The sequence below is a fragment of the Periophthalmus magnuspinnatus genome, chromosome 20 (assembly GCF_009829125.3).
Source record: "Periophthalmus magnuspinnatus isolate fPerMag1 chromosome 20, fPerMag1.2.pri, whole genome shotgun sequence".
NCBI lineage: Eukaryota > Metazoa > Chordata > Actinopteri > Gobiiformes > Gobiidae > Periophthalmus > Periophthalmus magnuspinnatus.
The window spans coordinates 13,732,718-13,760,542 of record NC_047145.1 but is presented as its reverse complement, the minus strand read 5'-3'; the positions used below and the strand labels follow the sequence as shown (position 1 = coordinate 13,760,542).

The 27,825-nt window shown below is 38.4% G+C and overlaps 3 protein-coding genes across 3 annotated transcripts in view; 1 reads left to right on the top strand and 2 right to left on the bottom strand.

The window, feature by feature from the left end:
* Positions 1 to 437: 437 nt before the first annotated feature.
* Positions 438 to 9,744, bottom strand: LOC117388562 (uncharacterized). Its single transcript, XM_033986130.2, has 10 exons — positions 9,669 to 9,744; positions 3,006 to 9,040; positions 2,854 to 2,932; positions 2,645 to 2,741; positions 2,482 to 2,575; positions 2,265 to 2,396; positions 1,978 to 2,067; positions 1,755 to 1,898; positions 1,492 to 1,676; positions 438 to 1,412 (listed from the first exon to the last, which is right to left on the bottom strand). Exons 2-10 carry the CDS (start codon positions 9,036 to 9,038, stop codon positions 1,244 to 1,246), a joined length of 7,023 nt encoding a protein of 2,340 aa, XP_033842021.2. The 5' UTR covers positions 9,039 to 9,040; positions 9,669 to 9,744; the 3' UTR covers positions 438 to 1,243.
* Positions 9,745 to 10,047: 303 nt separating this feature from the next.
* vps41 (VPS41 subunit of HOPS complex) lies at positions 10,048 to 20,801 on the bottom strand. Its single transcript, XM_033986131.2, has 28 exons — positions 20,600 to 20,801; positions 20,358 to 20,396; positions 18,789 to 18,896; positions 17,453 to 17,530; positions 16,589 to 16,663; positions 15,620 to 15,682; positions 15,472 to 15,537; positions 14,086 to 14,205; positions 13,836 to 13,982; positions 13,673 to 13,739; positions 13,473 to 13,570; positions 13,254 to 13,383; positions 13,006 to 13,121; positions 12,815 to 12,933; positions 12,567 to 12,648; positions 12,405 to 12,497; positions 12,211 to 12,338; positions 11,990 to 12,134; positions 11,874 to 11,915; positions 11,706 to 11,756; positions 11,492 to 11,629; positions 11,372 to 11,426; positions 11,094 to 11,234; positions 10,874 to 11,010; positions 10,696 to 10,795; positions 10,564 to 10,608; positions 10,403 to 10,482; positions 10,048 to 10,300 (listed from the first exon to the last, which is right to left on the bottom strand). The coding sequence occupies exons 1-28, from the start codon at positions 20,618 to 20,620 to the stop codon at positions 10,220 to 10,222; spliced, it is 2,565 nt and encodes an 854-aa protein (XP_033842022.1). The 5' UTR covers positions 20,621 to 20,801; the 3' UTR covers positions 10,048 to 10,219.
* Positions 20,802 to 25,464: 4,663 nt separating this feature from the next.
* Positions 25,465 to 27,825, top strand: part of pou6f2 (POU class 6 homeobox 2) — a 65,965-nt gene continuing 63,604 nt past the window's right edge. The window contains 3 exon segments of the mRNA XM_055230246.1: positions 25,465 to 25,835; positions 25,838 to 25,924; positions 25,926 to 25,968. Of these exon segments, the coding sequence (XP_055086221.1) occupies positions 25,800 to 25,835; positions 25,838 to 25,924; positions 25,926 to 25,968 (166 nt within the window). The 5' untranslated portion in view covers positions 25,465 to 25,799.

The following is a 27,825-nucleotide window of genomic DNA, read 5'->3' as shown; positions in this document are numbered from 1 at the left end:
CCAAATTGTGGTTGGTAAATTGGCTTGTATCAATCCAAATACAAGAAAAAGCTGGATAAAGGATAAACATTTATAATAACTACAAAGTAACAATAAAACAATGTACCTTTAGTTTTTTTTTTTATTTAAATAAATATTTACATAACAGCTTTGTATAAACCATTTTTTTCATACACAACACATCTTTCTAAAAATGCCTTTACAAGAAAGAAAATTAGGGATGGATTACAGTAAGTATAAGTAAATCTGGTGACAGAGGTTCAGTTCAACCTCACCTTCGCTGAGCAATATTCCCCTTGCATTTGTCAACCCCTGAGCCATAAGGCCACACAATTTTCAATCAGAAATAGAAGTATGCATACATCTACATGATAATTTGATATACATCGGAATTCATTGTTACTAAAGAATAGGAAGATGTTAATCTACATGGACTAAAGTAACTGCCATATTGCTTGGCTTGGAACATATAGGTAGAAAACTAAACAACTAATCAAAAATATATATATATAAAATTATAAACATCACATGAATCATTCAGGCACAAACAAAGCAAAAGAGAGCATTAGTGAAGCATAGGATGTCACTAATGTTAGGCTACAATGCCATGCTAAATGATATACGGTTTATGGCTCAGATCAAAAACTGAACATTTCAGGATAAGAAATTAAAGCACGTAATGAATGCCCAGTGAGAGTCCTACATTACATCACTACATTTCCACTTGTTTTAAAATTTCATCCCCCAAAAAATATTATTAAAAAATCCTGTATCCTTTACATAAGAAATGTTAAAACAGGACCAATCTGAGAAATCTGAAAATGAATTATGTAGCTGTGGTTATATTCCAAAACATGATCAAAAGAGATAAAATAAACTGACACACACACAAATGTCATAGGTATGCACATATGTGATGCAATTGGTGAGTACAATCTATACATTTAATTATGTTGGGGGAAAAAATCTATTGCTGTGGCATCATGCATTAAAACTATACTAAAATGTTTGTTGATTGAAACGTTTTGCCCGAATATGAAGAGTGTGATTAAAGGGTGAATTTAAAATAGTTTCAACAACGTCTTGTTGTTTTCATCCTGAGAATCAAACCAATGAATATTCTCCACAAATAGTATTATGCCATCTTCAAAAACATAAACTAAATTGTTATATTGTTAAAAGGTCCGGTCCCATTTTCCAGTGAGCGTCTCAGTGAAAACTATAGTTGCCTGATTGAGAGCTGTTATACTTTTTCAGTTTTGGCCTGTGTTGCAGGTGTCCCATTCACAAAGTTATAAACCAAAAATTGAGAAGTGCCAAAATAATGTGTGGCAAAAAGTTTCCCATCGGGAGTAGGATCAGAGAAAGCAATCTCATCCTTGCTCAGGTTAGAACCATATATGAAGTTGTTCCTGCATTAGAGATAGAAAACATCTTGTCATTAAGCTTATAAATAACCAAAAAATAAATAAATAAATAAATAAAACTTACCTGAGGCAGTCAAGCATGCGCGAGGCAATTCCCTGGCGTCTCATGGTGCTGACAACCCAAATCCGGCTGATACCACAGATGGCCGGCTCAGCAGTAGTAGAGCAGCACCACGCTCGCTGTCTCTCAAACATCACCTTCTCTCCCTCTGAACCAGACGGGGCAGGCTCTTCAATCACTCTGTAGCCCTATAATCATTCCCACAAAAAAAAATCAACATGCCACGCATTACACTAATACAACATATTTAGTGCACAGTATAATACCTCGTTAATGTGCTCGGCAATGAGGCACCCAGCAACTTTCTTGTCATTAGAAATGAAGAGGAAGGTTTTAGTCTTTGAGGGACACTTGGACTCCACCTGCTGGAAGCCAAGGTCATTGTCCACCATCTCTCTGATTTCCTCAATCTAAATAGGAAAACAACAATAAATAATATGGACAAATACAAACGTTCTGCTCAATGCAATGGATTTTACATCTGCTTACCTTCTTCAGGGCATATTTTGGATCATCTGGCAGAACAAGAATTATTTTTCCATCAGGAAACTCTGATAAAATCCTTTCCTTTTTCCACCCCTTTGGAAATGAAAAAATGTATTAATAATGATACAGTAGGTACAAGTAGCTGGTTTCCATGCAAAATTATGTGTTACTTAAAACAATTTTAAATGGATTATTTGAAGTTTATTAGCACCAATTTGCTTTCTTCTAAAACATGTGGTTGTACTGAAATGACAGGAGTTGTAGTTATGTAATCGCAATTTGCATCTTACCACATATTTGACAGCGCTAATGAACTGGTTATGAAACAGTAAATGTTGAGATTCATCCTCTGGATTGGCAGCAGAGTAGAGCATCCCACACACACTGCATGCCACTGGTCCAAAATGCTTTTGTCCTGCATCCTATAAAAGTGACAGAATATCTGTGAATTACCATACTGGACTTATTTGGAGTACATAAAAATAACAAGGCAATAGAACCCCTTACAATTATAGTCTGCATGCCATCTTTGTCAGCTTCCTTTAGTTTTTTTATTTCTTTCTGTAGACTAGCATCAGACATGGGAGTCTCAATGTTTTGACTGTAAAAAAACATAACATTAATCAAATCACTAAGATAAGGGCATTTCAATTCGGCATATGGTACTTACTCTTGACAGAGTTTTGAGACTTTATTCAGGTCTGCTTCTCCTGATTCAGTCTTCTCTAACTGAACACCAGGGGCCATCTTATCCTGGACTGGAGTGACTGTAAAAAAAAGTTACAAAAATATTTGAAGCTAAATTCATAACAAACAGTATCACTGATACAAAATGTATATTGGAAAGAATGACAAGGATATATAAGAATAGCATAATACCTTCTTTGTTTTCATCACACTGTGAGTCATTTGAGTCTTCTTTAGGAAGAACAGATGCTAAAGGAACACCCTCTGGTGCCTAAGTAAAAAGGGTAAAAAGTCAGCACCATTGTAAACAAAAGCACAAGAGCCATCGGTTGGATATACAGTACCTTGCATTTGGCAGAATCAGCTGCATCATCTGGAGGAGCAGTAGCAGTTGTTGTTTCAGATGTGGCAGGCTGATTTACAGACAAAATGGTCTCCTTCTCCGAGGTTGCACTTGGGGCCATAACCTGGGGTGAGGAGGCTGCTGGCTTAGCCACCATTGGCGCTACAACAACTTTAGATGGAGCGTTTGTTGAAGCAGGAGCTTTCTGTAGCACTTTATTTGTGGGTAAGAGCTTTGATGACGATGGAGTTGCATGTGTGCCTTTTGACTGTGCCTGTGCTGCTGAAGGGTTGGCCACAGCACTGGAGGCTGGCTTTATCTGATCTGAGATCTGTCCAGCAGGTGTCAGAACTTTGGACTTCAATTGGTTTGAAAGTTGTGTTGAAACAGTGGGCTTTGAAAGGGTTGTGGTCTGGGAAGCTGGTCTTGATTGAACATTAGGAGTCACCTGGTTGGTGGGCTTGGCCTGAGGACATGCTTTTGGAGGAGGAATAGGGTCGTCATCCAGTTCAAAGTCATCAGGAGAATACTTGGGCCTGGGTTTGTACGGCTTATACTCAATCTTCAAACTCTGATTATTAAGGCCATTTGGCATGGGAGGTGGAACAGCAGGAAGGACCTTTTTAGATGTGGCTTTGCTTTTTGTTGCTGGTGCAGGCGTAGAGGCAGCTTTTGAAGATTCAATTTTACTGATCCGAGAGGACTTGCGAAGCTCAGGTTTGGCAGGTTCAGCTTTTGAGTCTTCCTTTTGAGGAGATTCTGTTTTATCAGCTTCATCTTTTTCTTCTGTTGCAGGTCCAGTTTGAGACATTTCCACCTTGGCTGGTTCGCTTACAGGTGTTTCAGGCTTGGAAATCTCAGCTTTAGGCTCCTCAGTGTTAGGTGCGCATTTGTTGGGGGATGAAAGGCCCGGTGAAGATGGTTTAGACAAAATAGCTACAGGCTCGGATACAGCGGCTGCATGATCCACACCAAACGAGGAAAAGGACATTGATGCCTGCCAGTCCATTTCCGAAAACATTTGATTTGCTTGGTCAGACTTGAGCTTCTTCACTCTAGCCCATGACATTTTTTCTCTCTGTAGCTCAACTTGTCTTAATCTTTGATATCTAGTAAGTTTCTTTTTCTCGTGAGCTTTGAGTGGAACAATAACTTGTGAAGTAAAGAACCTCCGTTTTGGTGGCTCTGATGTAGCCTTTGTCTCCTCTGCATTTGTGGTAGACGTCTGGGTTACAGTGTTGTCTTCAGTGGATGTGACTGAAGTTGAGGTCACCTCTACACCTTCTGGAGTTGGAGCCACCACATCTCCTGGGTGCTCCTCTTGACTGTTAACATGTGGACTTTCATTTGTGCTGCCTTCACTTTTAGCTGCAGCTGCAGCTTGCTTCTCCTCTTCTATTTTCTTTAGAAGCATGCTGTCTGTAGCTATGTCCTCTGCTATTTCTTGACACAAGGCTAATAGGTTGAGCTGCTCTCTCCTTGCTTGTCTCTTAGAAGCAGCAGCCTTTTGCTCTGCGAGAGCTGCAAGACGAGCTTTGGTCCTGGCCTGTGTGTTCATTTCTTGCTTCTTAGGTTTTTCGGGCTCTTTTTTCTCAGCAGTGGTGCTATCCTTTGTTGTAGTTTCCAAAGAGATTGTTTGTTTGTTTGTCTCACTGCCAGTTTCTTTGCTTTTCTCATCACCAATTTCTTTGCTTTTCTCCTCACCAGTTTCTTTGCTTATCTCATCATTTTCATCAGTCTTTTTAAGTTGTTCTTCTGTGGTATATTCTTGAGGTTTCTCAATTATAGAAATGTCACTGTCCTCTTCTTGTTCCTCTTCTGCCACAACTATTTCACGTCCAATCTCAATATCCTCCAAAATCTGGCACTCTGGTGGCATCATATTAACATCCACTGGTTGTGTGACATCTGGCTCAAAGTTGGATGGTGTTACTTCCATCATGTCAGTGGGTTGAGGGGAGATACCAATTTGCTCAACCTGTTCAGTGTTTTCCAAATTTGTCTCAACAACCATTGTCTCTAGTGTGCTTTCCCCATGAATACCACTTGTTTGCTGTACCTCATCTATAATGTTTTCAGTGTTTGAGCTAATCTCTTCTGATAGCCCCGATTCAGCCACAGCTTGAGTAATAATGTCGTAGTGAATTGCATTGTCTGGTACAGGCTCTAATATAACATACTCTTCACATGTGGTGTCAGTTTCCTGATTTTCTTGGATTTCTGTAGTAAATGTAACTGTAGCTGCTTCTGTGCCTGTGACAGCTTCAGGCCCAGTGACCTCCTGCACTTGTTCAGTAAGCACTGAGACAGTGACTAAATCTGAGACACTCTCTTCACTCCGCACTTCTGTGTTCTCCAATTGGCCATCTGGTGCATCTTCAATTGCACTGGTCACTGAAACACTTACATCCTGTGCACCATTGCTTTGCTCTAATTGTTCAATGGCCATGCTCTGTTCAACACTCTGAATTTCAGCTGCTGTGTGAGTCTCAGATATTACCTGTTGATCTGAATATTCTTCATTTTTAAGTTGCTGGCTATCCATTTTGCTAATTTCCTCATTCTGTGATACTTGAGATAACACATCTGTCTGTAAACTCGGCAATTCTGTTTGGTTGTCCAAAATATTTTCGCTCCCGGTGGATTTGTCATTTTGAAAATTTTTGCCATTTACTTTAAAGTCTTCAACAGGGGAAATTATTGAACTTTCTGGAGGTACACTTGGGATTTCAGCAACTGTATAGCCATCTGAAACAACCATTTCTTTGTCAGTAGTTAATGCTGACACACTATATATGATCTGTGAGGTATCCGTAATGTCTGCATGCATCAGCCTAACTATATCATTGTTTTCTGGTAGTATAGGAACGTCTCCATCGGTGGTACTTTCTGGACTGCTAATAGGCTCATACACTATCTGGTTTTCATTTTTCTTAAGGTCAGACTCAATCGTCATCTTATTTGGTTCTTCTATGCTGTGAACATCCTCTTGGTTATGATCAACAATATTAGTCTCCTCATTGCCTTGAGATTCTTGAACTTGTTCTCCTGTATTAAGGAGTAATTGTGTTGTCAAATCATTAGCATCAATTTCCTTCTCATTTATTTCAATTATGTCTGCTGTACCTTCAGTTTCTTGCGATTCACTAATTACAGTATTATCTTCCATAGTATTCACAACTGACTCAGCTTGCATTTGCTCATCTTCAATAATCTCAGAATGAGACAGACCTCCCTGAACCTCATGTAAAAAGACCACTGAATGCTCATCTTCTTCTGCTGCCAAAACTGAAGGTGCTACTTTAATCTCTTCTGTTAGTGTCATCATTTGTTTATCCACATTTTCAATGATAACTTCATCTTCTTCTGCAGTGTTTTGCTCTGAAAGTTGAACTTCCATAGCAATGGTATCTGCACAGTTTGTGTTAACTTCTTCGATGTTAACATTATTTGCATCTCTGATCTCAGAGTCAGAGGTTATCCCTTGACCATTATTAGTGTCAAGTTCAACTGTGGATGTAGGTACAGAAATCTCCTCTGATGGTGCTATGGCTTGCAAATTGGTTGTTGTGTTGTAATATTCAGTAACAACCTCTTCAGAATGGTCAGTAAAAGCATTACTGATGAAACTTTCTTGAATGTCCTCTGCTTGCCTTGACAAGGAATTTGCACTGTGGTATGGTACAACCGTAGAACTTATTTCTTCAGATGGTGTATTTATCTGATTCTCTGAGTCCACAATTTCTCCACTTTCAATATTTTTAATTTGTTTTTCACTGGAGGCTTCACTCACATCGGGACATATTTCCACTAAAGGTGGTATAACCTCATCTGTTGCTAATGCAGAATTTATCTGTGGTAATAAATTTGGTTGTGTATCTGTGTTATTGTTTTCCATAACAGTGGAACATTCAACTTGATCAACTAGAGTCAGTACAGATGTCTCACTGACCTCGCGGTACTGTGAACACATTTTGAGTGGCGAAGCAGTCACTTCAGGAGGGAATATTGTCTCAACAGCTGTGGGACTTAAAGGAACAACAGCAGCAAATGTATTCTTTTTTACGGTGAAAGTTTCATTCTCAGTTTGGCTTGACAAATATGTGCTATGCTCACTTTCCACTGAATTCTCTGTGTTTACAGCTAGAACAACTTCCTGGGGTATAACTTCAGATGATTCAGGATAATCAATGGTTTTGGTTTGACGTGACACCATCTCTTTGTGTAGTTCAAATGTTTCTACCTCAGGTTCATGATAATACTGATCAGAAGTATTTAGCTGGACCTCACTCTGTACATCTACTGTCGGCACTAAACAGAGACTCTGTGTTCCAGGAGAGTGGGCAGTCATCTCATCATTTTGTGACATTGTATATTCACCTGCATTTTGGGACATATCTGAAGCAGGTTCAATAGCATCATGAATACAGTCAGATTCAACAGTGTGTGAAGGACAGGAACCTTCAGTGTGCTGATCTGCTTGCCTTTCACAGTTTTGTATGTCCACGGCTGCAGAGTTTATCGCTGAAAACGCTGTGGGGATTTCAACACTGATCTGTCCGTTCAGCATAGTGGCATCCTCAATACAAGGCTTTTCTTTTTCCATAAGAGAGTCCTCCATAACTCTTGGAATGGAGTCATTAACTCTGTCATTATCCTGGTCTTCTAGGTCCTTGCTAGTTGATTTTTCATTTGACATAATATTCTGTAAGCCACACTCATTTCTAGATGATACTATTTCCACCTTTTCTTCTGCTTCATTTTTATGCAAGTAATCTGTAATTTCATTACTGCTGTCAGAGGTGTTAGTAAAGTCATTTAACACTTGGTCTTTCAATTTAAGAGATTCCTCAAAGGTGAATTCAACAGTGCTGTCCGTTTGCTCTAAATTACTAACACTTTGCACAGTTGTTGAACTGTTATCAGTGTGCCCCTCTGGAATACTGCTTACAGCTAGAGACTGTTCTGGTTCGAAATGTTTTTTATTGAATGATGGATGAATTGTTGTAAAATCTGTAGATGTCTCTTCAACCTGTGTTTCATGCTCTTTTTCTTTTGCATGCCATTTGACATCCTGTTCAAACTCTTCTGTAACTGGCACAGTAGGGACTTCAGTTAAACCCTCGTTCTGCACAGCTGTTAGAGTATCTGTTTTTTCCATGTCATTTGGATAAACAATTTCAACCGGACATAGTGCCTTTTCAGGAAATGGTGTTTTATTTTCAAATTCTTTTTCACTTTGAAGGTCTGAACGGGTCTCGTCTTTCTCTTTGCAATCGGATGCCACAATACATGTCCCATTGTCCAGTGAATCTGAGGATAAATCAATTATAATATCGTCTGTTTTTTGACTTTCTAGTGCATGCACCCTTGAACAGTTGCTAGGTTCAGCTTCACATTTAGTGACATTACCTACGCTTGTTTCTATTGATTCTGTGTCTGTTATTTTTTGTGACTCTGGAACTGAACTTGTATATTCTTCTAAAACGTAACCTTCCTGATCTGTCTCAGTAATTTCTGATATTCTCCCATAACTGTGGTCTATTTGTACAGGACCTGAAGGAGAACAGGGCAATTCTTCATTTGGTACAGCCAATGTTTCTTCAGCCATAGCTTTGTTAGAATATTGTAGGATGCAGATGGCTTTGTCACTGCCATCCCTCACCCTGACGAAATCTGTGTTACTACTGCCAATACTTGCCTCTTCAGACTCTGTCAATGCTGTCTGCATCAGGGAGATGTTGGACTTGGATTCCTTTGAGGACACTGTAGAAAAGGCACTTGTGGAAAGAAGCTTGGCTTTTTTGAAAGGTGGATCAGACACTGATTCACTGGAGTCTGACAAAGGAGAACTAGGCCTTGAATTATTTCCCCCAGGTGAAGGAGACAGTTTTTTCTTGGTACGTGGGGCTGCTGTTCTTTCTGGTGAGTTGTCAGTTCCCAGGATAGTTGCCACTTTAGATGCATCTTCATCCAACTTCCTAATTTTGGACTCAGACTCTGGTGGTGATAATTCCCTCTTTGACGCAGGCATTTCTACGAAAACAAGCAAAAGTCAATATATGTTTGAAATGGTACAAACAGCAAGAATCTTTGCAAGGACCCAGTTTATTTGGGGGCATTGGTTGTTTTCACTAATAAAACACAAGCTGGTTGACAATATATTAGAACAAGTGTCCATGTAGGCTACATGTATATGGCAGAATGTACTGATATACCTCAAACTTTTATATCTATAGCCAAGTAACATTTTTGTGGAGACCGATTTTGTAAACATGCAGCCGCGCTGGCTAACAAGAAACGTAAACAGTAAAACTTGCGGGTAGCAAATCACACAATGTCCAATCTAAAGCATCACATTTTTGGGCAATCTCTGACATACATTTCATTTGCAGCATTTATCTGGCATATACTTTTGTCACACAAAGTTGTACAGAGTCAGAAATGATGAGTTAGCTTGCTCCCTGTGGCTTGAATGCTAGCTCAGGTCCTCAGTGATGGAGCTAGCGCTAGCAGCGCTTGCAACAAATGAGCGAAACGACTATCGCCGTTCCAGGTCAAAAAGCTGCATCCATTGAGACAAAACCGGGAGTTTCAACAGCACCTATCACGATATTAACCATAGCAAAACTACAGCGCAACATTATTCAACAACAAAACTCACTTTGATGTTTTCCTTTTCAACGCCAGCTGTTTTTTTTCTTGTGAATAAAAAATTAACTGTACTTCCGGAGGAAAAGGGCGGAAGTGACGTTCCCGTTCTAAACGATTCATTAAAACAAAAAACAAAAAAAAACAAAAAACTTTAACAAATCATAACTCAAACGTTAAGTCTCTTTTTTGCAAATATGCAAAAAGAAAAGAAAGAAAAAACAAAAAACATTAGTAAACCATAAGCTTCTATTACACTAATACAAATATTTCTTTCTTCTTATTACACATAATGTTTTATTATAGTACTAAATAGATAAATCTATAAAGAAGTCACTCACACTATGTAAAACACCAATCAATAAATAATGTTTTTCTTTTATTTTTATTTTGTCATGATGCATAAAACTAATAACAGGCATTTTTAAGTATTTTGTAAGTGATTAGTACAGTGAAAAGTAAATACACATTTATGAATTGGTAGATAGTTGTGTTGTTTAGCAAATTCTGAGTAATGAATGGCACAAAAGAAAATGAAAGAAAAAAAAAGTTACAAGTGAAAGGCTACTTCTTCATATCCAGTATTCCACTTCCTGGTCCACGCTTCTTGGCACTACAGATGTTACAAAACTGCACACCAGGAGTCTGTATGGGGGAGAAGATTCTTATAGAATATAAAAAAAATAATAATAATACTAAATACAAAAAACTTAAGCTAGTATGACTAGTACTAGTATAATTACTTACAGTTCCTGTGGATGGCAAACACTCTTTGTGAAACATGTGTCTGCAGTGAAACACCACCACACTGAAGTTTCTTGTAATGTCTGAGAAGGATAAGCATTGAAGATCAATCTTTTAAATTTAAATCAAATGTAAGTTGCAAAAATTACTCACAAAACACATACCTGACGGTAATATTGTTGCATGACATGACTCACAAATATTGTCATCTATTAAAAGGAAAGGTCACCAAAGGTCACTAATACAACTATTGATCTGCTATTGACACTGCAGTTTTATTGCTGAGCAAAATCTACCATCAATTCTGACGCCTCTCATTTGTGTCCGGTGCATTTTCTGGAGCAGTGAAAGAGAGTCAGCCACCAAGATCTTCTTACAACCTTCCCTCAAGAGAATCTTAATACAAAATAAACCATTTTACATACAAGTCAACATCTATAAAGTGTGAATAAGAACATGCGTCTTTTTTCCTACTTGTAAATTATAATCTTGAAGGATTTTAACTAGTGAATCTCTGAGGTTTGGGATCTCCATTCCCTCCTTAATGCGGTGAATGAGAAGAATAGGATCCACATGAGTTCCAATATTATTCAGGAGGCCTGTGATAAAGGCTGAAAACATGCACACATAATTTTTATAAAGTAATTGTTATTTATTAGTCCAAGATAAAATATATTAGGACAGTTTAACCTACGTGGTTTGTCAATTGAATAAGAGATCAGATCCTCCCAGAGTTCAGCATCATCTTGTTCTTTAGCAAACTCTATAGCCTTGTCCACATTTCCAAGCTCCTCCATGATCATTTGTAGAGCTCGCCTGCAGTTTCCCATTCGGCCTGAGAGAATCATAATTTACATTATGTTAATTGATATGCACCTTCTCCGAAATAAATAGATTAAACAAACATTATTTCTTTCTGAGACAACATTATTTTAGAAACATAAAATGAAAAAGTGGAATTTAATAACTTACTGAGAAGGAAAACTGTCTCTTCAACAAAGTTCCTCTGCTGACAAATCTCAAGAGCCTGAAAGAGAACAGTAGAAGAAGGTAAGAGAACAAAATGCATGACTTATGATAAATTCCATATACCTTCTCCAGAGGGCAGTGTGTGCTATCTCGCAAAAAAGGTAGGAGATTTGGTCGGTCATACTCGGCATACAGTCCAATCTGGCGCTCATGATATTTTTGGCCTTTGTGGTGATCCCGCTTAAAAAGTTTATGGAGGTACTATGGAAAAGAAAGTATTTGACATCAGTAAAGTTAACATTGTAAAGTAATATAATCTAAATATATAATGACATACCACATGCAGGTATTCAGGTTTGTCTGCCAGCTCCTCTACCACTCTGTCAATCTAAAAAAATAATAAAATAAAAATAAAAAATGAGTTGTACAATCAAGTGCTGTATTTTCCTGAATTCATATATTTACAATACACTTTAATTGACAATTTAGAGTGTGGGATATTTACAGATATTTTGTCTTCATTGTCAAGCAGCATGTCAACAGCTTTCTGAGAGTGGAGGCAAGCAGGTTAAAATTTGAAAGACTAACCTCTTTGATAAATACTGTAAAATATAGAATTACCTCTTTATCAAAGTCCATAAGAAGGACAATCTTATCTTCAATTGAGGAGAAAAGGTTGTGTTTATGAATGAGCTGATACACGTCTTTGTGCCTCAGTTTCAGATAAATTTCTAAGGCTTTATCATACCTCTGGTCATATGTGTACCTGCAATATAAAAAAATAATAATAATAAACACACCTTATTCCCATGTCTGTATTAATAAAAGAACAAATGTCTCACAGTTCGGCCAGTGTGGTGAGCAAAGTGCTATTAGTGGGTTCTTTCTTTAGGTGATCTGTGACCGCCTGGACGATGGCCATATTATTGTACAGCTCTCCAGGCCATTCTCGAATAAGTGTAGCAAAGCCCTTTTGGAAGAAGATAAAATTATAATAGTATTACTGATTCGAGGGTTATTATTGGGCATAAATTACCTCATAATCCGTTTTGAGAAATTCATGCAAGATCATTTCATAAATAGCAGGACGAAGACGCAGATCTCCTCTTGGTAAGTATTGGCTAATGGCCTGCGAAGAAGACAAGAAAAAGGGGTTAAAATACTTGACTTATGAGAATCAAGACATTGTGACTCCTACCTTTAACTGTCCAATCGTTTTAAATCTGTAAACTTCATTCTCCCAGAGCTCCATATTTTTCCCCAAAACTTTCTGACATTTTCTGTAAAAATGTAAAATAATGCCATTGTATTTTTATTATCGTATTATGCCATTGTAAGTCTGTTACAAACACCGGACGTATAATCCTTTTACATGATTGATAAAGCTGACTAGAATATATACTCCTAAGCCACGCTGCATTGTTTCCACATATTCCATAGACATACCTTGCCGCATTGTCATAGTCCCCTGTTTCTACCAAGTGATTGATGTAAGACATCCCAATTTTCTTTACATCATGTCGCTTGATATTTTTGAAGCTGATCTCTGCAGCCATGAGAGCCTCCTGTCACCACCATAACAAGACACATTTAATTGGTGTCTGTGTCCATTGTTAATAATAGGCATTAATGCAAACCTCATATTTCTTCTTTTCAAGCAGCCAATCAATGTGGTCATCTTGGTCTCGCTCTTTGGCCACAACAATGTCTTTAGGACTGATGATGTAGAAGAGCGACTCTCCTTCAGAATGTTCTATGAATGCAATGACATGCATGACTCAGTGTCTACTGTCCATTACGGTTGACTTTGATAGACAAATGCCATGCACTGATACACTGTAATCGGTTTTATGCTCTAACTAAGGCTAGGTTCACAGTGTTTTACCAAGTCTATAGTCTCTGCACTCATTGTCTTGGAAGTTGCGCACGGTCAGTGCATCTGAGGAGATTTCCTCACAGCCTTCAGGAAGAGGCTGGATGATGTCAAGACGAGGCCTTGCCCGAAAGTCGTCATCCTGCTCAAACATACGTTCAAACAGAGTAAAGCATACTCCAAAAGGCAGGTTTAAACTCTATTTTATAATATTAATTATATACATATTACCATGTTCTCAGGGCTTTCCTTCACAAAGTAAAGTGTAACAAGCTGATCTGCCAGAGGTGCCAGGCCACAGATGAAAAACTCTGTCTCGAATGCTGATACTGAGAATGCAGATTATTAAGAAATGCAAATGGATTCATTACCTAGAATCACATACAAAGTTAGTTATGACAACACAGGTATTATTCAATAGAAAACGATACCTATTTCTACATAGCGACTAGGCAGGTCTCTCATTTCAGTGGGATTACGTTCTTTTACAACACAGATCTAGAAAAATAAGTAAGACAGACTTCAGTTAACAACCACACTCATGAAATTACAATTTAATACAGCTGTAAAAAACACAAGCAAAAAACATACAACCTTAATAGAGGATCCCCAGCCCACAATCAGAGTGGTGTCATCTTTCCAACAGAGACTGCATGGGTACATGTCAGGCCTCAAGCTGACATTGTCCCGCAATACATTTGTAATTCTCTGTTTTGTACTAATGTCGTAGATTTTCACTCCCTGGAAAATGAAATTAAAAGTCAATGTTTTAAAAAGCTGAGGCTCTACTGAACATTTAGATTTGTTGTCATCTAAATGTTCAGCATAAACGAGAAACTCTTACCACATTGTTGGCCCATGCAATAAGGTTAGCCCTCCACTGAATATTAGTGATGGTGCCCTCGCCTTCATGAAGAACAGCTGTCTTCCAACGATTAAACCAATTTTTCTCATATAAAAGTAGCTGTACAGAAAGAAATACTTTAAATATTTTCAATGAAAATGGTCTGACTTCCAATATGTAGTAGTTGCAACATATAACCTACAGAGGGCAGTGCATAACAAAGAACAAGTAAAGAGTTCTCTGCTAATTTGGAATGATGGTACAAAAAATATAAAAACTGAAATTAAATGGATTGAGCAGTTAAACAAAATGATATGTTAATGTGTAAAATGTCTTTTGGATGCATACCCCTCTCAAGACTTAAGTGCATAAAATTAACACATCTAGTTTTATTTGAACTATGGAAACGTAATCACTACTCCTCAGACCGAGCAGGTATTCACCTTTGCAGCACTATGTCTGTCCATAGAACATTGCTGCTAAAAGCCTCTAAAAGTGTATGGAACATTAGTGCGGATGAAAAGAGTAATTCAGCAGTTGGGATATATTAATAAACAGTTTGCTTTACAAAGAGATGATATGACAAAGGAACTGCGGAGACAAAATTGAATTTCCTTTGACAGGATGTGGCTCCCGTTGAGGCTTATTGATTTCCATCACAGGCACCTTGTGGAGGCCTTCACAACTTGGACCTGAGAGAAATCAGCGCCAATTGAAAGAAAATGGCAAAGTAACACTAACAATGGGGTTTCATAAAAACTTGTTTTTCCTGACCCCACTTATATAAATGTCAGTATACTTTTCTATGGACAAACTAGCAATGATGCAATGTTAATGCTGTTTATTGCAGTGTGAAAATATTTTTTGTTAAGTTTAACATGAATAACAGTGGTAGCATGTGCCCACAAAACAAAAGTTTGAGGTTTGATTCTGGATTCAACTGGCTCATAGTGTTGTGTCCCTGGGTGAGATAGTTAACCCACCTTGCCTGTAATGTAATGGTGGTATGAGTAATTAGGTTGATAGATAGATTGACTGCCATGATTCCATCAGCAAATTCCATTGCATAGAAACATAGTACATAAAATGTATGCAGTATTAGTTGCATTCATTTAAATTGATAGCATTTTAGATATTTATTACACATACATATAATAATCCTAGCATTCTGAATCCATGTGATAAAGGCATGTATGCACTCTGCGCAGTAGGCACTGCCTTTCAAACACTATTGAGCAAAGAGCAGTTTGTGCAAATGTCCTGAGAGCACTCCAGCACAGAGATTTCACCCCACACAAAAGCCTGCCCATTCACTTTCAACTGAACAATATCTGGACAAATTACTGTTCCATAACTATTAGAGTGTACAATAATCTTCAATCCTACCTTATTTCCTCCTGTGACAAACTGCTTGTTGTTAGATCTGCTAAACTGAGGGTGTAAGGCTACCACCTGGAATAAGAGTGTTAATTTAGCTTAAAGATGATGGAGGTTCAGACAGTGCGGAGAGCAGGATCATGTGACATGAGCTCACTTTGATGGGACAGTCGAAGTTCTCATGGAAGCCCTCTCTTGTATACAGACCGAACACTTGAACCTGGAACAAAGACAAAACAAGAACTGAAGGTGAATAACTCAAAATTTCTCATTTAATTGCTGCCTCTGCAACTATCAGGGGTCAGCGGGGGGAATTGCACTCAGAAAAGATTTTGATTGGCTCCCTACTTCTCCACTGGGTCACCAATTAGTGAACAAGTTGATTCTTTGAACCCTGCAGGGTTTAGAAACAGGAGTCCTAATCTTGGGCTTGACCACAGCCTCTGTTGGCTACAGCAGACCCAGAGCACCATTAGAGGACAGGACACACAGCCTTCCCGTTCCTGAAGGCCGAAAAGGAACTGTTACGTCAATAATATACTTCCCAGATTATTTCTTTTTTGCACCCGGTCCAGTGGTGAAGGATTAAGTTAGATTTTTGAGGATTAAACACTGAGTGAAATGGTGAGAGCAAACAATCACTGTAACATTGATTTTAATTGTCTGTTCCACTTTTTGTGCGACAAGATCTTGTTTTTTGCCACCAAAGTGCTCAAAGTGGGGGAGGGAAGTTTATATCAGAGAGCATATCTTGACTGTAAAATCCATGAAAGATGGTGGTAATGATGAGGAGAGACAAGATAACAGCAGAGTGGAGAACAGCCATCAGTGTATCCATGGCTGATGGATGACTGACAGCTCAACGAATATGAGCACAAATCATCTCTACACTTTTCAAAATCGCTACTGCTTTTTATAAATCCCAGCATCATGAACAAAATAAGGATAGACTGAAGATAAAGCACCTTCAAATAATCTCACATAGAAATCACAAGCAAGTTCCACACTATTAGCATAACATTTGGCACAGGTAGGTGAATAGTCGTCTAAAGAAAAATTATGAAAGATGAAAAATACTGATGGCTTAAGGATCAGTAAGCAGCAGTGATGAGCTGGGAGATCTCACCTTGCCATCCTCGGAGCAGATGCCCACATGCTCCCCGCTCTCATCCAGGCTGATCTGGTTGATCTTCACCGAGCTCTGCAGGCACACAATATCATAGCATCTTTTTATAGCTGTTTATGGCTCTGCCAAGTGAAATGTAAACTTTCAATATGGAATGGAATCATACGTGTGTAGAGGAAGTAGTGTGTACTGACATTTGCATAGTCATAGCTAAGGCTTTTAGCTGAGCTATTTACAAACAGTATAATAATAGTGGCCATTTAAAGCAGGAAAAAATAATAATACATAACATAACACTTATAACACAGACAAGCAAAAGATAAAGTTACTGAATAGGGGTTTTGAGAAGATGTGCTGGTCAGAAAACACAATATATATTCCACGGTACATTAAACTTTGATGTAATCACTGCTTAATACTTAATCACTTACAGTAACTTTTTTTTTTTTTAAGCTTAAAAGGATCAAGCAAATTACTTTTTTTTTTTTTTTTACCATGTTTTATTCCTCACATGTAGGCAAGCAAAGTTAACATTTTATTATTACAGAAATATTATAACTACTTGAACAATTTAATTTAATTTTACAACATTGTGATGATCAACTTTTTTGCTCACACATGTACTGTCCTAATTCATATAAACAGGATATTGTTATCTCTGAATTTGCCCACATAAAAGTGAATTTGTGATGCTAATATAATGTTTTCTTGGAAACAACCCATAAAGCTTTGAGGTAGATTCATGTTATCACTATACATGTATTCATAAGGACTTCTTTGATACATCCAAGCAATTAGTTTATTAACATTAAAATGTACATTGTGCAGTATTGTTATATTATTATAGGATGAGCTAGTACTTACAATCTCAAACTTCTGGGTTACATTTCCCTGGATGTCCAAAAGGAAGACTTTACCAAAGTGTGTACCAAGGGCTAGGAACTGTGGAAGAAAAAAACAATGTACATAAAACTGAAGACACCAAAACAAGTGAAGATTTTAGAAAAAAATCATGTGTTAAATAAAAGTGTGCAAGAGGAAATAAATATATTTCCTGAGCTGGAGCACCAAGGGCACAGTGGGGATTGGGTGGGCTCAGAGGCAAAACTGTGAAATTGCAGAAAGTGGAAAAGACCTATTTATTAAAGCAGGCACTGTGAAATGGCATTTTTTTTTCTCTTGAATTAAAACGCTTAAGCATAATAAATGCACTGTACATGCGACTTCTTCCTATGCTAGCCATGCAATCCAATCTAGTCCGTGCCTAGCATAGAGCTATTATTTCTACTGAGCAGCAACTGGTTTCTGTGTTCTGCGGCGGGCAGAAATACGTTTGTAAGCTTGTGTGTACGTAGCCCACTGGGACAAAAAAATTATAGAATCTGGGGGCTTTTGGCATTAGATTAAGTGTGTGTTCCTCCACCCAACCCTTGCTCTCTGCCCTCCTCCTAATCCCCCCGCCCTCATAGACCGTTGTGTGGATGTGCGGCTAGCCCACCATGCTTCAGTGCAGTCTATAATGAAATGCTTATATTTACAGGCACAGCTGAGCATGTCAGACAGAGCCGGCGCAATCTCCCAAATAAAATAACCAAAAATAAATAAATAAAGGGTTCAACCTTGTGAGGCGGAGCGACTTTTAAAGGGATTTATCAGAATGGAATTGTTCAAATGAAATTCTGATTCAAACACTTAAAATATGAGGCAACATAAGGCAATATGTGCTAGTGGCAGCTTCATACATGGAAGGAGTCCGCCGCAGCGGTGGGGGCTGGTGTGACCGCACAGGTGCCTTGATGACTATAAAAACTAACAAAAAAGTCAAATCAAATATAAGATTTCACCAAAGCAATCAATCAGTGGATTGGAAGCAGGAAAGAGAGAAGAATAAAAGTTCTTCAAAGAGAAAACAAATGAAAATCAATAGCATTTAATAAAACATAAGGTTAGGAAACATAACAAGATATGACTGGTGCTCTGCTCGAGTATGCAACGTCAGTGCCACGACGATTAACCATCTCAGTGAGAGTGGTCTTCAAAATGCTCCAGAAACAGAAAAGGATCACAAGTGTGTAGACAGGGAATAAAAAGATGAGAAGGTAATGGAGCCAGGTGAGCTCCCTGAGACGGCAGGTGAGAGGAGAATGGCCTCAAATGTGCGCATAAATAATGGCAGTTTGTACTGGAGAATGACCTCTACCTTGTCATGGACGGTCATACAGCTGGCTGCATCCTTTTGGAGGATCTCAGTCACACCATTGGAGAGCCTCTCGTACTTCAGCTTAGGCTCTTCCTCACTGTCCTCTTCCTGCAGGAAACCAGCACTTGTATGTATATCAAAATGTATTTTCAGTTTTATTGGCAAAGTTGAACAGAATGTTACATTTTACAGTATTAGTCAAAAGGTTCTGCAGTGACCCTAAAATATGAATAACATTACACATCATTGCATAAAACTACAAAGAGCTTAGTGCTATTTCTACACTTTATGCTTGCCATGTTAGGGGATATACAATACAAATAACCATTAAATTGCCTGAAATATAGCATAAAGCAATCTTAAAAGTGGGTTCATCCCTGGTGTAATACATTGGTTTTGTCTTTTCATAAAGGAAACTTGGGACAATTCACAATGTTACACTCTTTTGTATGAGCCAACATTTGCGGCCAGTCACAGGCTGAATATTACTCATAATTCAGTTTATAACCAATGCTGCACAGTCTGGGGCTGCCCAGAGGGTGCATCAACTCAAAACATTGTCTGCCATTATGTGCTACTGGGTTGGAAGTGGGGGACAATAGCGTGGAAAAAATGTTATTTTCAAAAACAATCCCTTCCCACTCAACAACGCCATATCTAGGCTATTTCCTGTGTATTCTGGTTGTGAGATTTCTGATGCGAGGGCATTTGTCACGGGTTTCAAAGGCGTATCAAACAACAAAGCCAAACTTCATCTCTTGAGAGAAACTACCCATTTTTCAAACTTTTGCCATCTTGTAACTTGCCCTTTGTTTTGTCACATACACAGCTGGTCGTTGTAAACATTTGCACACACCAGTCTTCACCCGGAGACACTGAACACATGGATGACCTTTATATCAAATTATTAAACACTATTTCTGACTGTCAGGCTACAAACACAATAGTGTTAATTTTAAGTATATAATTAATACACCAATTAAGTGTTTGTTCATCTGCATATTCAATTTGAAACGAATAATGTAGAACAGCACTGTGTAAAACTGCAATATAATCAGTGTATTCTGCAGTAATCAACAGACCTTCTACCAGGAAACAGGGTGCTCGACCAATGTGAACATTCCTTAACTCCTGTTTCCCAATATTTCATTCTATTCTCTGGGTCCTAAAAAGACAAACTCCCCCTCCTGCCAGGCTGATGTGTAAGTTATATTTTATTTAGCCTACTTGTGATTCTCTAAAGCTCAGGTGTACTGTATACTGAAGCACAGCCCTAATATTGATGGATCTGGAAAGCCATCTGTAATTCATGAGTGTCTGACACCTTTCAAACCTCTGACAAAGATCCTTCTGGGATCAAGTTGTGTTGATAAAGGTTGGCTCTGTTTTACAGTCCTTGTGGTAAGCAGTGGGGTCTGGGCGCAGAAATCGCCAGTGCATGTCAGAAGAATGCAACCCCTTACAGACAATGTGTTACCGACATACTAGTGCAACTTCTCACTGTTACTTTTTATATAGAAGACACGAGTGAGAAAAGGGGTGGGCACACAGAAATGTGCTTCATCATACCTCAGAGTCATCTGTAAACTCTTCACTTGGTTTTCTGCCCTGAATGAACAGAGTTTCAGTCAATCTTCAGCATGAATACAATCAAAAGCGCATTTAACACATTAGCTATTGATTCATCAATTCAATCCAGGAGAAAGGAACTCATTTTGATAGAAGTAATTCCACACCGCATTTCATTATTACAAGGCACTATGATGCAGACAAATCATTGACGTGACTGTTAGCATGCTATGCTTGCTTACCTGCTCCTCCGCCTCCGCCATTGCTCTGTCGGTCCGTTGAGCAAAGGCAGTGTGATGCAAAATGACTAGATCTAAAACAATTTACAGACTAAATTACATATGTAATATGGCTTGTTGTATAAAACATTGCCAATATGCCATAATACTGTTTACTTCATGCTCTTCCTTGTCATGAGCTAATCACATGACTGACAGCCTGGCGGCAAGGCATTGTGGGTATTGAGTCTTTCAGAGACGTAGCGCGAGGTCCATTCACAGAGGAACAGAACGGGAACTTAGCAAGATTTGGTTCTTCATCCATGAATACTGTACATAGGTATATATTTGTAAGGTAAACACACACGCAACAAAAAATAAACCTTAATATCTGTTGCATTTATTTGGAAAAGAAAATTTGTGAGACCGATATATATAAATCTCAATAATGAGATAAGATTAGCGATTAGCCACGAAGAAAGTAGTTTCAGCAACCAGAAATGTGTTCACATTTTGTTTAAAGCTTCTACGGTAAAAGTGTGCAGTAAAATGCATTTTCATTATAAGTATTTTAATCGTTCCTCTTTATTTTGTAATTTTGAACAATATTTAAACACTACATGGTTAAATCACCTTCTCATAATATGAACGATAATTTGTTCTGATAATTTCAACAGATTTTGAATTTTAAATACCACATTTAAAAATTTCTCACTTTGAATTTCTTAACTCTAAAAAAATATGCTAGAATTATTTTTATTCTGAATTTTAGCACTCAAATTCAACAGTCAGGTGTAAGTATTTTACATCAGCCAAGATGCCAAGACCTAAGCAATCTATCCTAAGTAAGTCAATCTAATTTAGTAACAGCCAGGAAATGCTTTAGGGAGCCAATCTGGTCAGAACTTGCCTAATCAAAAGCTCATCTCTTTGATTCCTTATTTATAAACCCTGCCCACAGAAGAGAGCAGCCAATAGGAAACAGCCTGCCTCTGTCCTTCTCTGTCACACACAATTGATTGCTTATGACTGTTGAATTTGAGGGCTTTAACATATTTGTGCCAAATCGGTGAATTTTTCATTTTGAAATTTTAAACACATTGAAAATGTATACTTAAATAATCTACTGAAATTCAGAATAAAAACAATTCAAGCATGTTTTTTTCAGGGTTAAAAAATTCAAAGTGAGAAATTCATTGGTATTTAAAATTCAAAATCTGAAATTATCTTCCATATCCCCAACTGTTTCTTTCTGCGCTTGCAAATATTCCAAACATCAGCAGTGACTCTTGGCCTTTCAACAACTGTTTACCAGGGTCCATCTGAATGCCATGGGCATGATTTGCCTCTTCTTTATTGAGATTGTCTCACACCCCCAACTCGCCTCATCCATCCTCGGGAGAATCCTAATGTACTGATACCAAGGGGGATTTTTTTTCTTTACAATCTACTTAGCAATGATTTATTGATTGTGGCTTTCCACCCTCGCCGAGAATTACCGATCCTTTTTGGGAAATCAGATTTTCACACCTTCCTTGAGTGTGTATGTGGCACAGGTCTCTAGAGGTAAAGCGAGGGGAAACTGACTTTGAGAAGCAGTCCTGTTGAATCTCTGAGGCGTCACTCTCCTTCTGCCAACGGTTTGTCCAACTGGTCATGTCACTCTCCTGGTCTCTGTAGTTTTGCATTATTTATTGGTAGATAAATAGACCAACATTGTACAGGTATTTTAATATGTTTTCATTCTTTTCAAAACATGTAGCTCACCTAATCGTATATCATAAGATTGCCAGGCCCCTCTGAGGTATAAGCATTTCATAAAAAAGGAAAATAATAAAAACAACCCGTGCCCTCATAGGAGGAGTCAGATTAGTGTGCTGAAAGCTTTGATGCTGCAGAATGTCAGGTCTGTGGATCGATCTAGCAAAAAACAGGCACACACACCTGACCAATCATAGGCCTCTCTCTGTAGCGGACCTGCTGGGCACCATGGTTTACAAGCTTCAAAGAGCTCCTTTTAATACACTGCTTTGATAGCCCTCAGCCCTCTCTGACCCTCCACCCGTCCACTGGGAACGTTTTAGCTGGAGCCAATTCAAGAGGGATAACTGCTCATCATATTAATGAGCAACTGAATTCAACAGTCCATCTCACCATTTTATGAAATCTTAAGACCGCGGTGGTGCTTTTTAGTTGGCCTGATTAATATCTAGCCCGTGGGCTTTCATATCAGTTACAAAATTGTGTATATATTTATTTGTATATTGTATTAAATAATTTAATTGAGATTGGGGATAAAATTACTTAATTTATTTAATAAGAGGTAACAGTAGTTTGTAATTAACCCTTAAATGTAACAAACCAAGTTAATAGACTCTCTCTTTAATGTTGTAATAAAACAACCATACCATGTTGATTATATTATTACTCAAACTGTTACTCTGATGTATTGCATGATTTTATATTATGTTTATAATTTATTCTACTTTTACTCACAGTGAAACTAAATGTGAATTGTCCTTATTGATCACTGTACTTGGATACTTGGGGCTTTATATGTATGTCATTATTTAATCTCTTGTTTTACTCAGGACACAGACAGCTGGAGTGTCAGAATAGGATGGTCCAGTTACTGACTGATATCTCTCATTCACCGGTCTTCAATGGGACATACTGGGTAAGAGCAGTAGCTATTAGCATGGATATCAGATGACGCCTGGGACTTTTTACTAACCACTAATTCTCTGGTCACTTGGGAATTTTGGCTAGAGGGAGAGGATGACATCAAGTGCTTTTTCATGTTTCTGCAACCTGTTCCTAAGCTTTCACCAGACAGGAGAGAAACTAAAAACCTCCCTTATCTACCATTTACTCTCTTTCACTCCTAATTACCAAATTAAATGGTGGTACTATCCTCAATTTTTACAACCATCAACATAGCATTATTCTGTTTTGCTCTAAATACTACTGCACAGTACTGTAAAACTAAACACATTTTTTGTTGTTGTGATTGCTGTTTGAGATATTAAGCTATGTGAGGAACTTCAACTCCAAGGATACTTACAAAATATTTCAAAGGGTATCATGGTTGGTAATCTAAATAAACAACACAATACTATTATTTGAATGTAATTATATAGTAATAATCATTTAAAATAGTGTCTCCGGCTATTTGACACATTAGGTAATTAACCAGTTGTGTGCGATGGTGAGGGATGTGCTGGCCTCTTATCCTGGAGCCTCACAGGCCAGAGGAAGATTAGAGCTCTGATCTCATTCCCAGTACTTGTTTGGAGTCTGTCAGGAAGAGAAATGTCAGCATTAGAGAGGTAGCGCCACTCTCCTGATATGATGAAATAAGGAGAAAAGGGGAAAGGGAAAAAGATGGAGGGATGGACAGAGAGGACCGTGCCCTTCTCTGAAGTGTCAGGAGCTTGTTTATTCTATTTTTCATTGTAGCTGCTGGGCCAAAGATTCCCATTTTTCCTTTATTTGCCCCCTCCTCCTAACAAAAAAACACTGCTCTCATTTTTTATAGGCCTTACAAACTCTCGTGCCCCAGTGTAAATTACATTGTGAAACGGTAGAAATTTCAGAGCTGCCTTTGCTTGCTGCTGTCCCTCTGAGCTTTCAAACGGTCAACAGACTGTGAAGAATAAATAATAAAAAAGTATTGATTATTTTGATGACTGCAAGATTCAATTAGGTATTAATTTTGCCCTCCAGTGGACCTATCACACCACTGAAAGGAGAGGTGGGGCAGAAACACATGCAGAGTATGGCAAGGCACAAACTGAGGGGAAACGTGTTTACCGCACAGAGCAGAGGCACCACTGATGTGAACGCCATATTTAAGTGCACCTCAAATGAAGCCCTGACAACTAGTCACATTGTTACTGGGGATATGAGTATTGACCAGATGGCTCACGGTTTTAACGACAGTTTAAACTATTTTTATTGATTAACATTTTCATAGATTATCATGTGTCATATCAAAGTGGGCTGATTTCTGTGACGAGAGCATTAAAAAGGCCCCTCTGGGCAGGAACTCATCGACCACACTTATGGAATGGGCTGGGTGGGGACGAGGGTGGGGTGATAAGTGCAGGGGCAGGACAAGATCCTCTCTCTTTGTGCCTGTGTGCACTGGTCACCTGTGCTCTGCTCAGACATATTTAGGTTGGACCCAGTTCATAAATAAGGAAGATTGTCCCAGAGCCTGAGGTGAGACAAACACTGTCTGAGGAACTCTCCAGTCTCACAAGAGAGAGAGAGACACACAGGAGAGAGGGAGGGAGAGAAAAAGAAAGAGAGAGGAGAGAGAGACCCAAGGAAGAGGAGAGAGACATAAGAGCAAGAAGGAGAGAGAGAGGAGAGAAAGAGGAGGTGACATCTCGTACTGTCTCAGGAAGTTACCTCAGGCTTGAACCTGTGGCTTCCCATTCACATCCATGAAGCTGAGGACACTCAGTCTCTGAACATGTTATAGCTTGTTATGTTATGGTTTAACTGCTCTTTTTCTTACTTCTATTTTGGACATTTTAACCAATTTTCTCTCTTTTGTCAGGAGCTTTGTTCAGGTAAGTACTTTATTACTTAGTGCATTCTTGTTGTGTTCAAGTACATACAAATTACATGTCATAGAGGAGTTTATTCTTGTTGTTCTGTAGACAAAAGTCAAGTAATTTTGAATACATTTGGGCACATCATCTTCCGCACCCATGTTGTTTGTTTTCAAATGTCATCTCTTATGATGCTGTCTGCCCTTCACAGTGAGTGAATTGCTGTAATAACTGGTAGGATCTTTACATGTTTTCTGACCATGTCACAAGTTTGTCATGGTACATTTGATCTGTTTAGTCAAAGCACAGGACATGGCTTGTGTCAGGTCCTAATGAGCTCTCAGAGATGGATGTATCACAGTTTGGTTACGGCAGGGTATAATGTTAAAGCCACGCGATCCGTAACAGTTGTTGAGCAGGCAGCAGCCGGCAGTATCAGCGGGGTAGCACCAGCTCCAGATAAAAGGCAGCAGCGCGGAGGGAAGAGAGGGAGGAGAGAGAGAGAGAGTGATGAGTGAGCCGTATGAGGAGCTGCTGGGGAGAGAGGGAGTAGAGACACAGAGTAGGAGCCGGTGAGGGCGAGACACTGAAGCACATCTGACCAGGCTCTTGTCTTTTTTTCTTTTTCCGTGTCCCACCTGGGCAGCTCCCTTCAGGACCCCATGATCACAGGGCAGCTGAGCAAGCCGCTGCTCTCCCCTGCGGCAGCGACATGAGCGCGGCAGAACTCCGGGACAAAGCAGCCAGCCCCGACAGCGACCTGAACGACGAGCCCTTACTGCTGGCCCTCTGAAGCCCCGGAGCGAGAGGGCACCCCCAGCAAACTGTACGGTGAGTCCTGCTCCACTCTGCTCTCTGCACTGGTTCAGGGGTCCGCTCGCTCAGGGGAGGCTGTAGGGACAGGTGTCAGCATGATGCACAAACTAACTTATACTCCTGTAACTTTTCAGCACATGGCTACTTTAAAGACAGGTCTTTATTCATTCTGTACTTTAGGGGCTTAAAGACTGAAAAGTCAAACAAATAAAAAGTTTTAGAACCACATGGGGCATGAAAATAATGAAAGAAATGTATTTATTACAACCATTTTCAAGAAGCAATTTGAGCTTGAATTAAACTGTTCATAATTGTAAAATATGGAAGTGAAATCTAGAGGCATTTGGGCATGACAAAGTACGGTGAGTTCTCCTTTTTGTAAAGTTTTTTTTTTTTTTTTCCACGGAGATGTGGCTGTGATTGAGGTGCTCTCTATAATACAGTATTACAAGATAACAACATAATCAAACCTATGAAATATTATATTCACACACACACACACACACACACACTATATATATATATATATATATATATATATATACATTGTCTCTCACCAAAAAAGTATTTGTTCAAGAACACATTTTGTTTACTTTATAATTGAATTACTCAGCACACTCAACACTACTAATATATAATTGCACTTATTTTGACTTTTTTTTTTGGCTAGACTAAAATATATTTAATATTGTACCTTATTAATTTAAGTAGTATATTAATTGAAGCTATAAAGAGTTAAGTAGTATATTAATTGATGACTATAAAGATTATTGATTTTAATTAGATCATTTTGTTAAGTCGATTTTATTTATATTGCTCAATTAAATTTATTTCATTGGTTTTAATTTGAACGTGCAAGAAACAGTAACTTTTGAACATTACATAACACTTTTGTTGTTTTATAATTATCTTCTTTTTTCCTATTAGAAGGTTAATCAAACTCTAAATTTTAAACGCGGTCAATATCTGTGGATAGCTTTTCATTCTTTTTTTTTTTTTACTTTTGGAGTAAAAATTATATAGACAATCTGTGGTGCCTCTTCCGCTTTTGAGGATCTGTTTTCTTGTAATGAGTTAGATTAGATTTGCTTTGTGCATGTGCAAGCCCACGAGTGTTTGTGGTTGCAGCTTTTGACATAAAAATATTAACTTCAAATATTATAGTTAATTTATTGACTCTTAGACCTGCCTTTTTCACCATTATGCTTCATAGTGAAAAGTGCATCTGACCTCTATCTTTGTGGTTACGCTTGCATGTCAGAGAATCTAATAAATGTGTATATACAGCCAGTTTACCAAATAATTATGAACACCACTTTTCTACAAGGCAAAGTCCCATAAGTCAAAAGTAATAAGTGCGAGTAGAGAAGTTTTATCTGAAGTGTATCCTGAGGCAATAGCTTTCTAAACAAGGACTGCACGATTTGTCTCCAAAGAGTTGCAATTTGGTTTAATAAGCATCAAAACTCAGTCTCTTCCATTTGATCAGCCTACTTTTCACTCTGCTCACTTTATACGTACGATTGATTTTAAAAGTAGTTTTCAGCTACTCATTTATAATAAAGTTGTTGTGCCCTGAATGAGTTGTCGGGTGGGTTTCTAATGCCTGGTGGTGGGCCTGGGGCAGTGGTTGGCGATCCACATGACCAGTTAAACAGAAAGCCTCCAACCTACTGCTCAAAGAGAGAGACATTCCCTGTGTACAGTGTCCCTTGGAATTAAAGCTAGCTGTGTATGGTGGTGTTAGCGCCTAGTTGTTTGCATTGCGAAAGTGCATTCTATATATTATACTCTGTTGAATAACAAAATGATTTATGGCCATAACCAGAAAGGAATTTGACAAAAAGATTAAAGCATTATTTTGTAAAATTT

What these genes read in the sequence shown, in the direction of transcription:
- vps41 (XM_033986131.2), bottom strand. Translation starts at nt 20,620, where the DNA reads ATGGCGGAGGCGGAGGAGCAG. An exon ending in TGGCGGAGGCGGAGGAGCAG is followed by an intron (nt 20,397 to 20,599) that starts GTAAGCAAGCAT and finishes CTGTTCATTCAG; the next exon opens with GGCAGAAAACCAAGTGAAGA. An exon ending in TAACCCAGAAGTTTGAGATT is followed by an intron (nt 16,664 to 17,452) that starts GTAAGTACTAGC and finishes GTGTGCCTGCAG; the next exon opens with AGCTCGGTGAAGATCAACCA.
- LOC117388562 (XM_033986130.2), bottom strand. Translation starts at nt 9,038, where the DNA reads ATGCCTGCGTCAAAGAGGGAATTATCACCACCAGAGTCTGAGTCCAAA. An exon ending in CTGATTCTGCCAAATGCAAG is followed by an intron (nt 2,933 to 3,005) that starts GTACTGTATATC and finishes CTTTTTACTTAG; the next exon opens with GCACCAGAGGGTGTTCCTTT. An exon ending in GTGTGATGAAAACAAAGAAG is followed by an intron (nt 2,742 to 2,853) that starts GTATTATGCTAT and finishes TTTTTTTTACAG; the next exon opens with TCACTCCAGTCCAGGATAAG.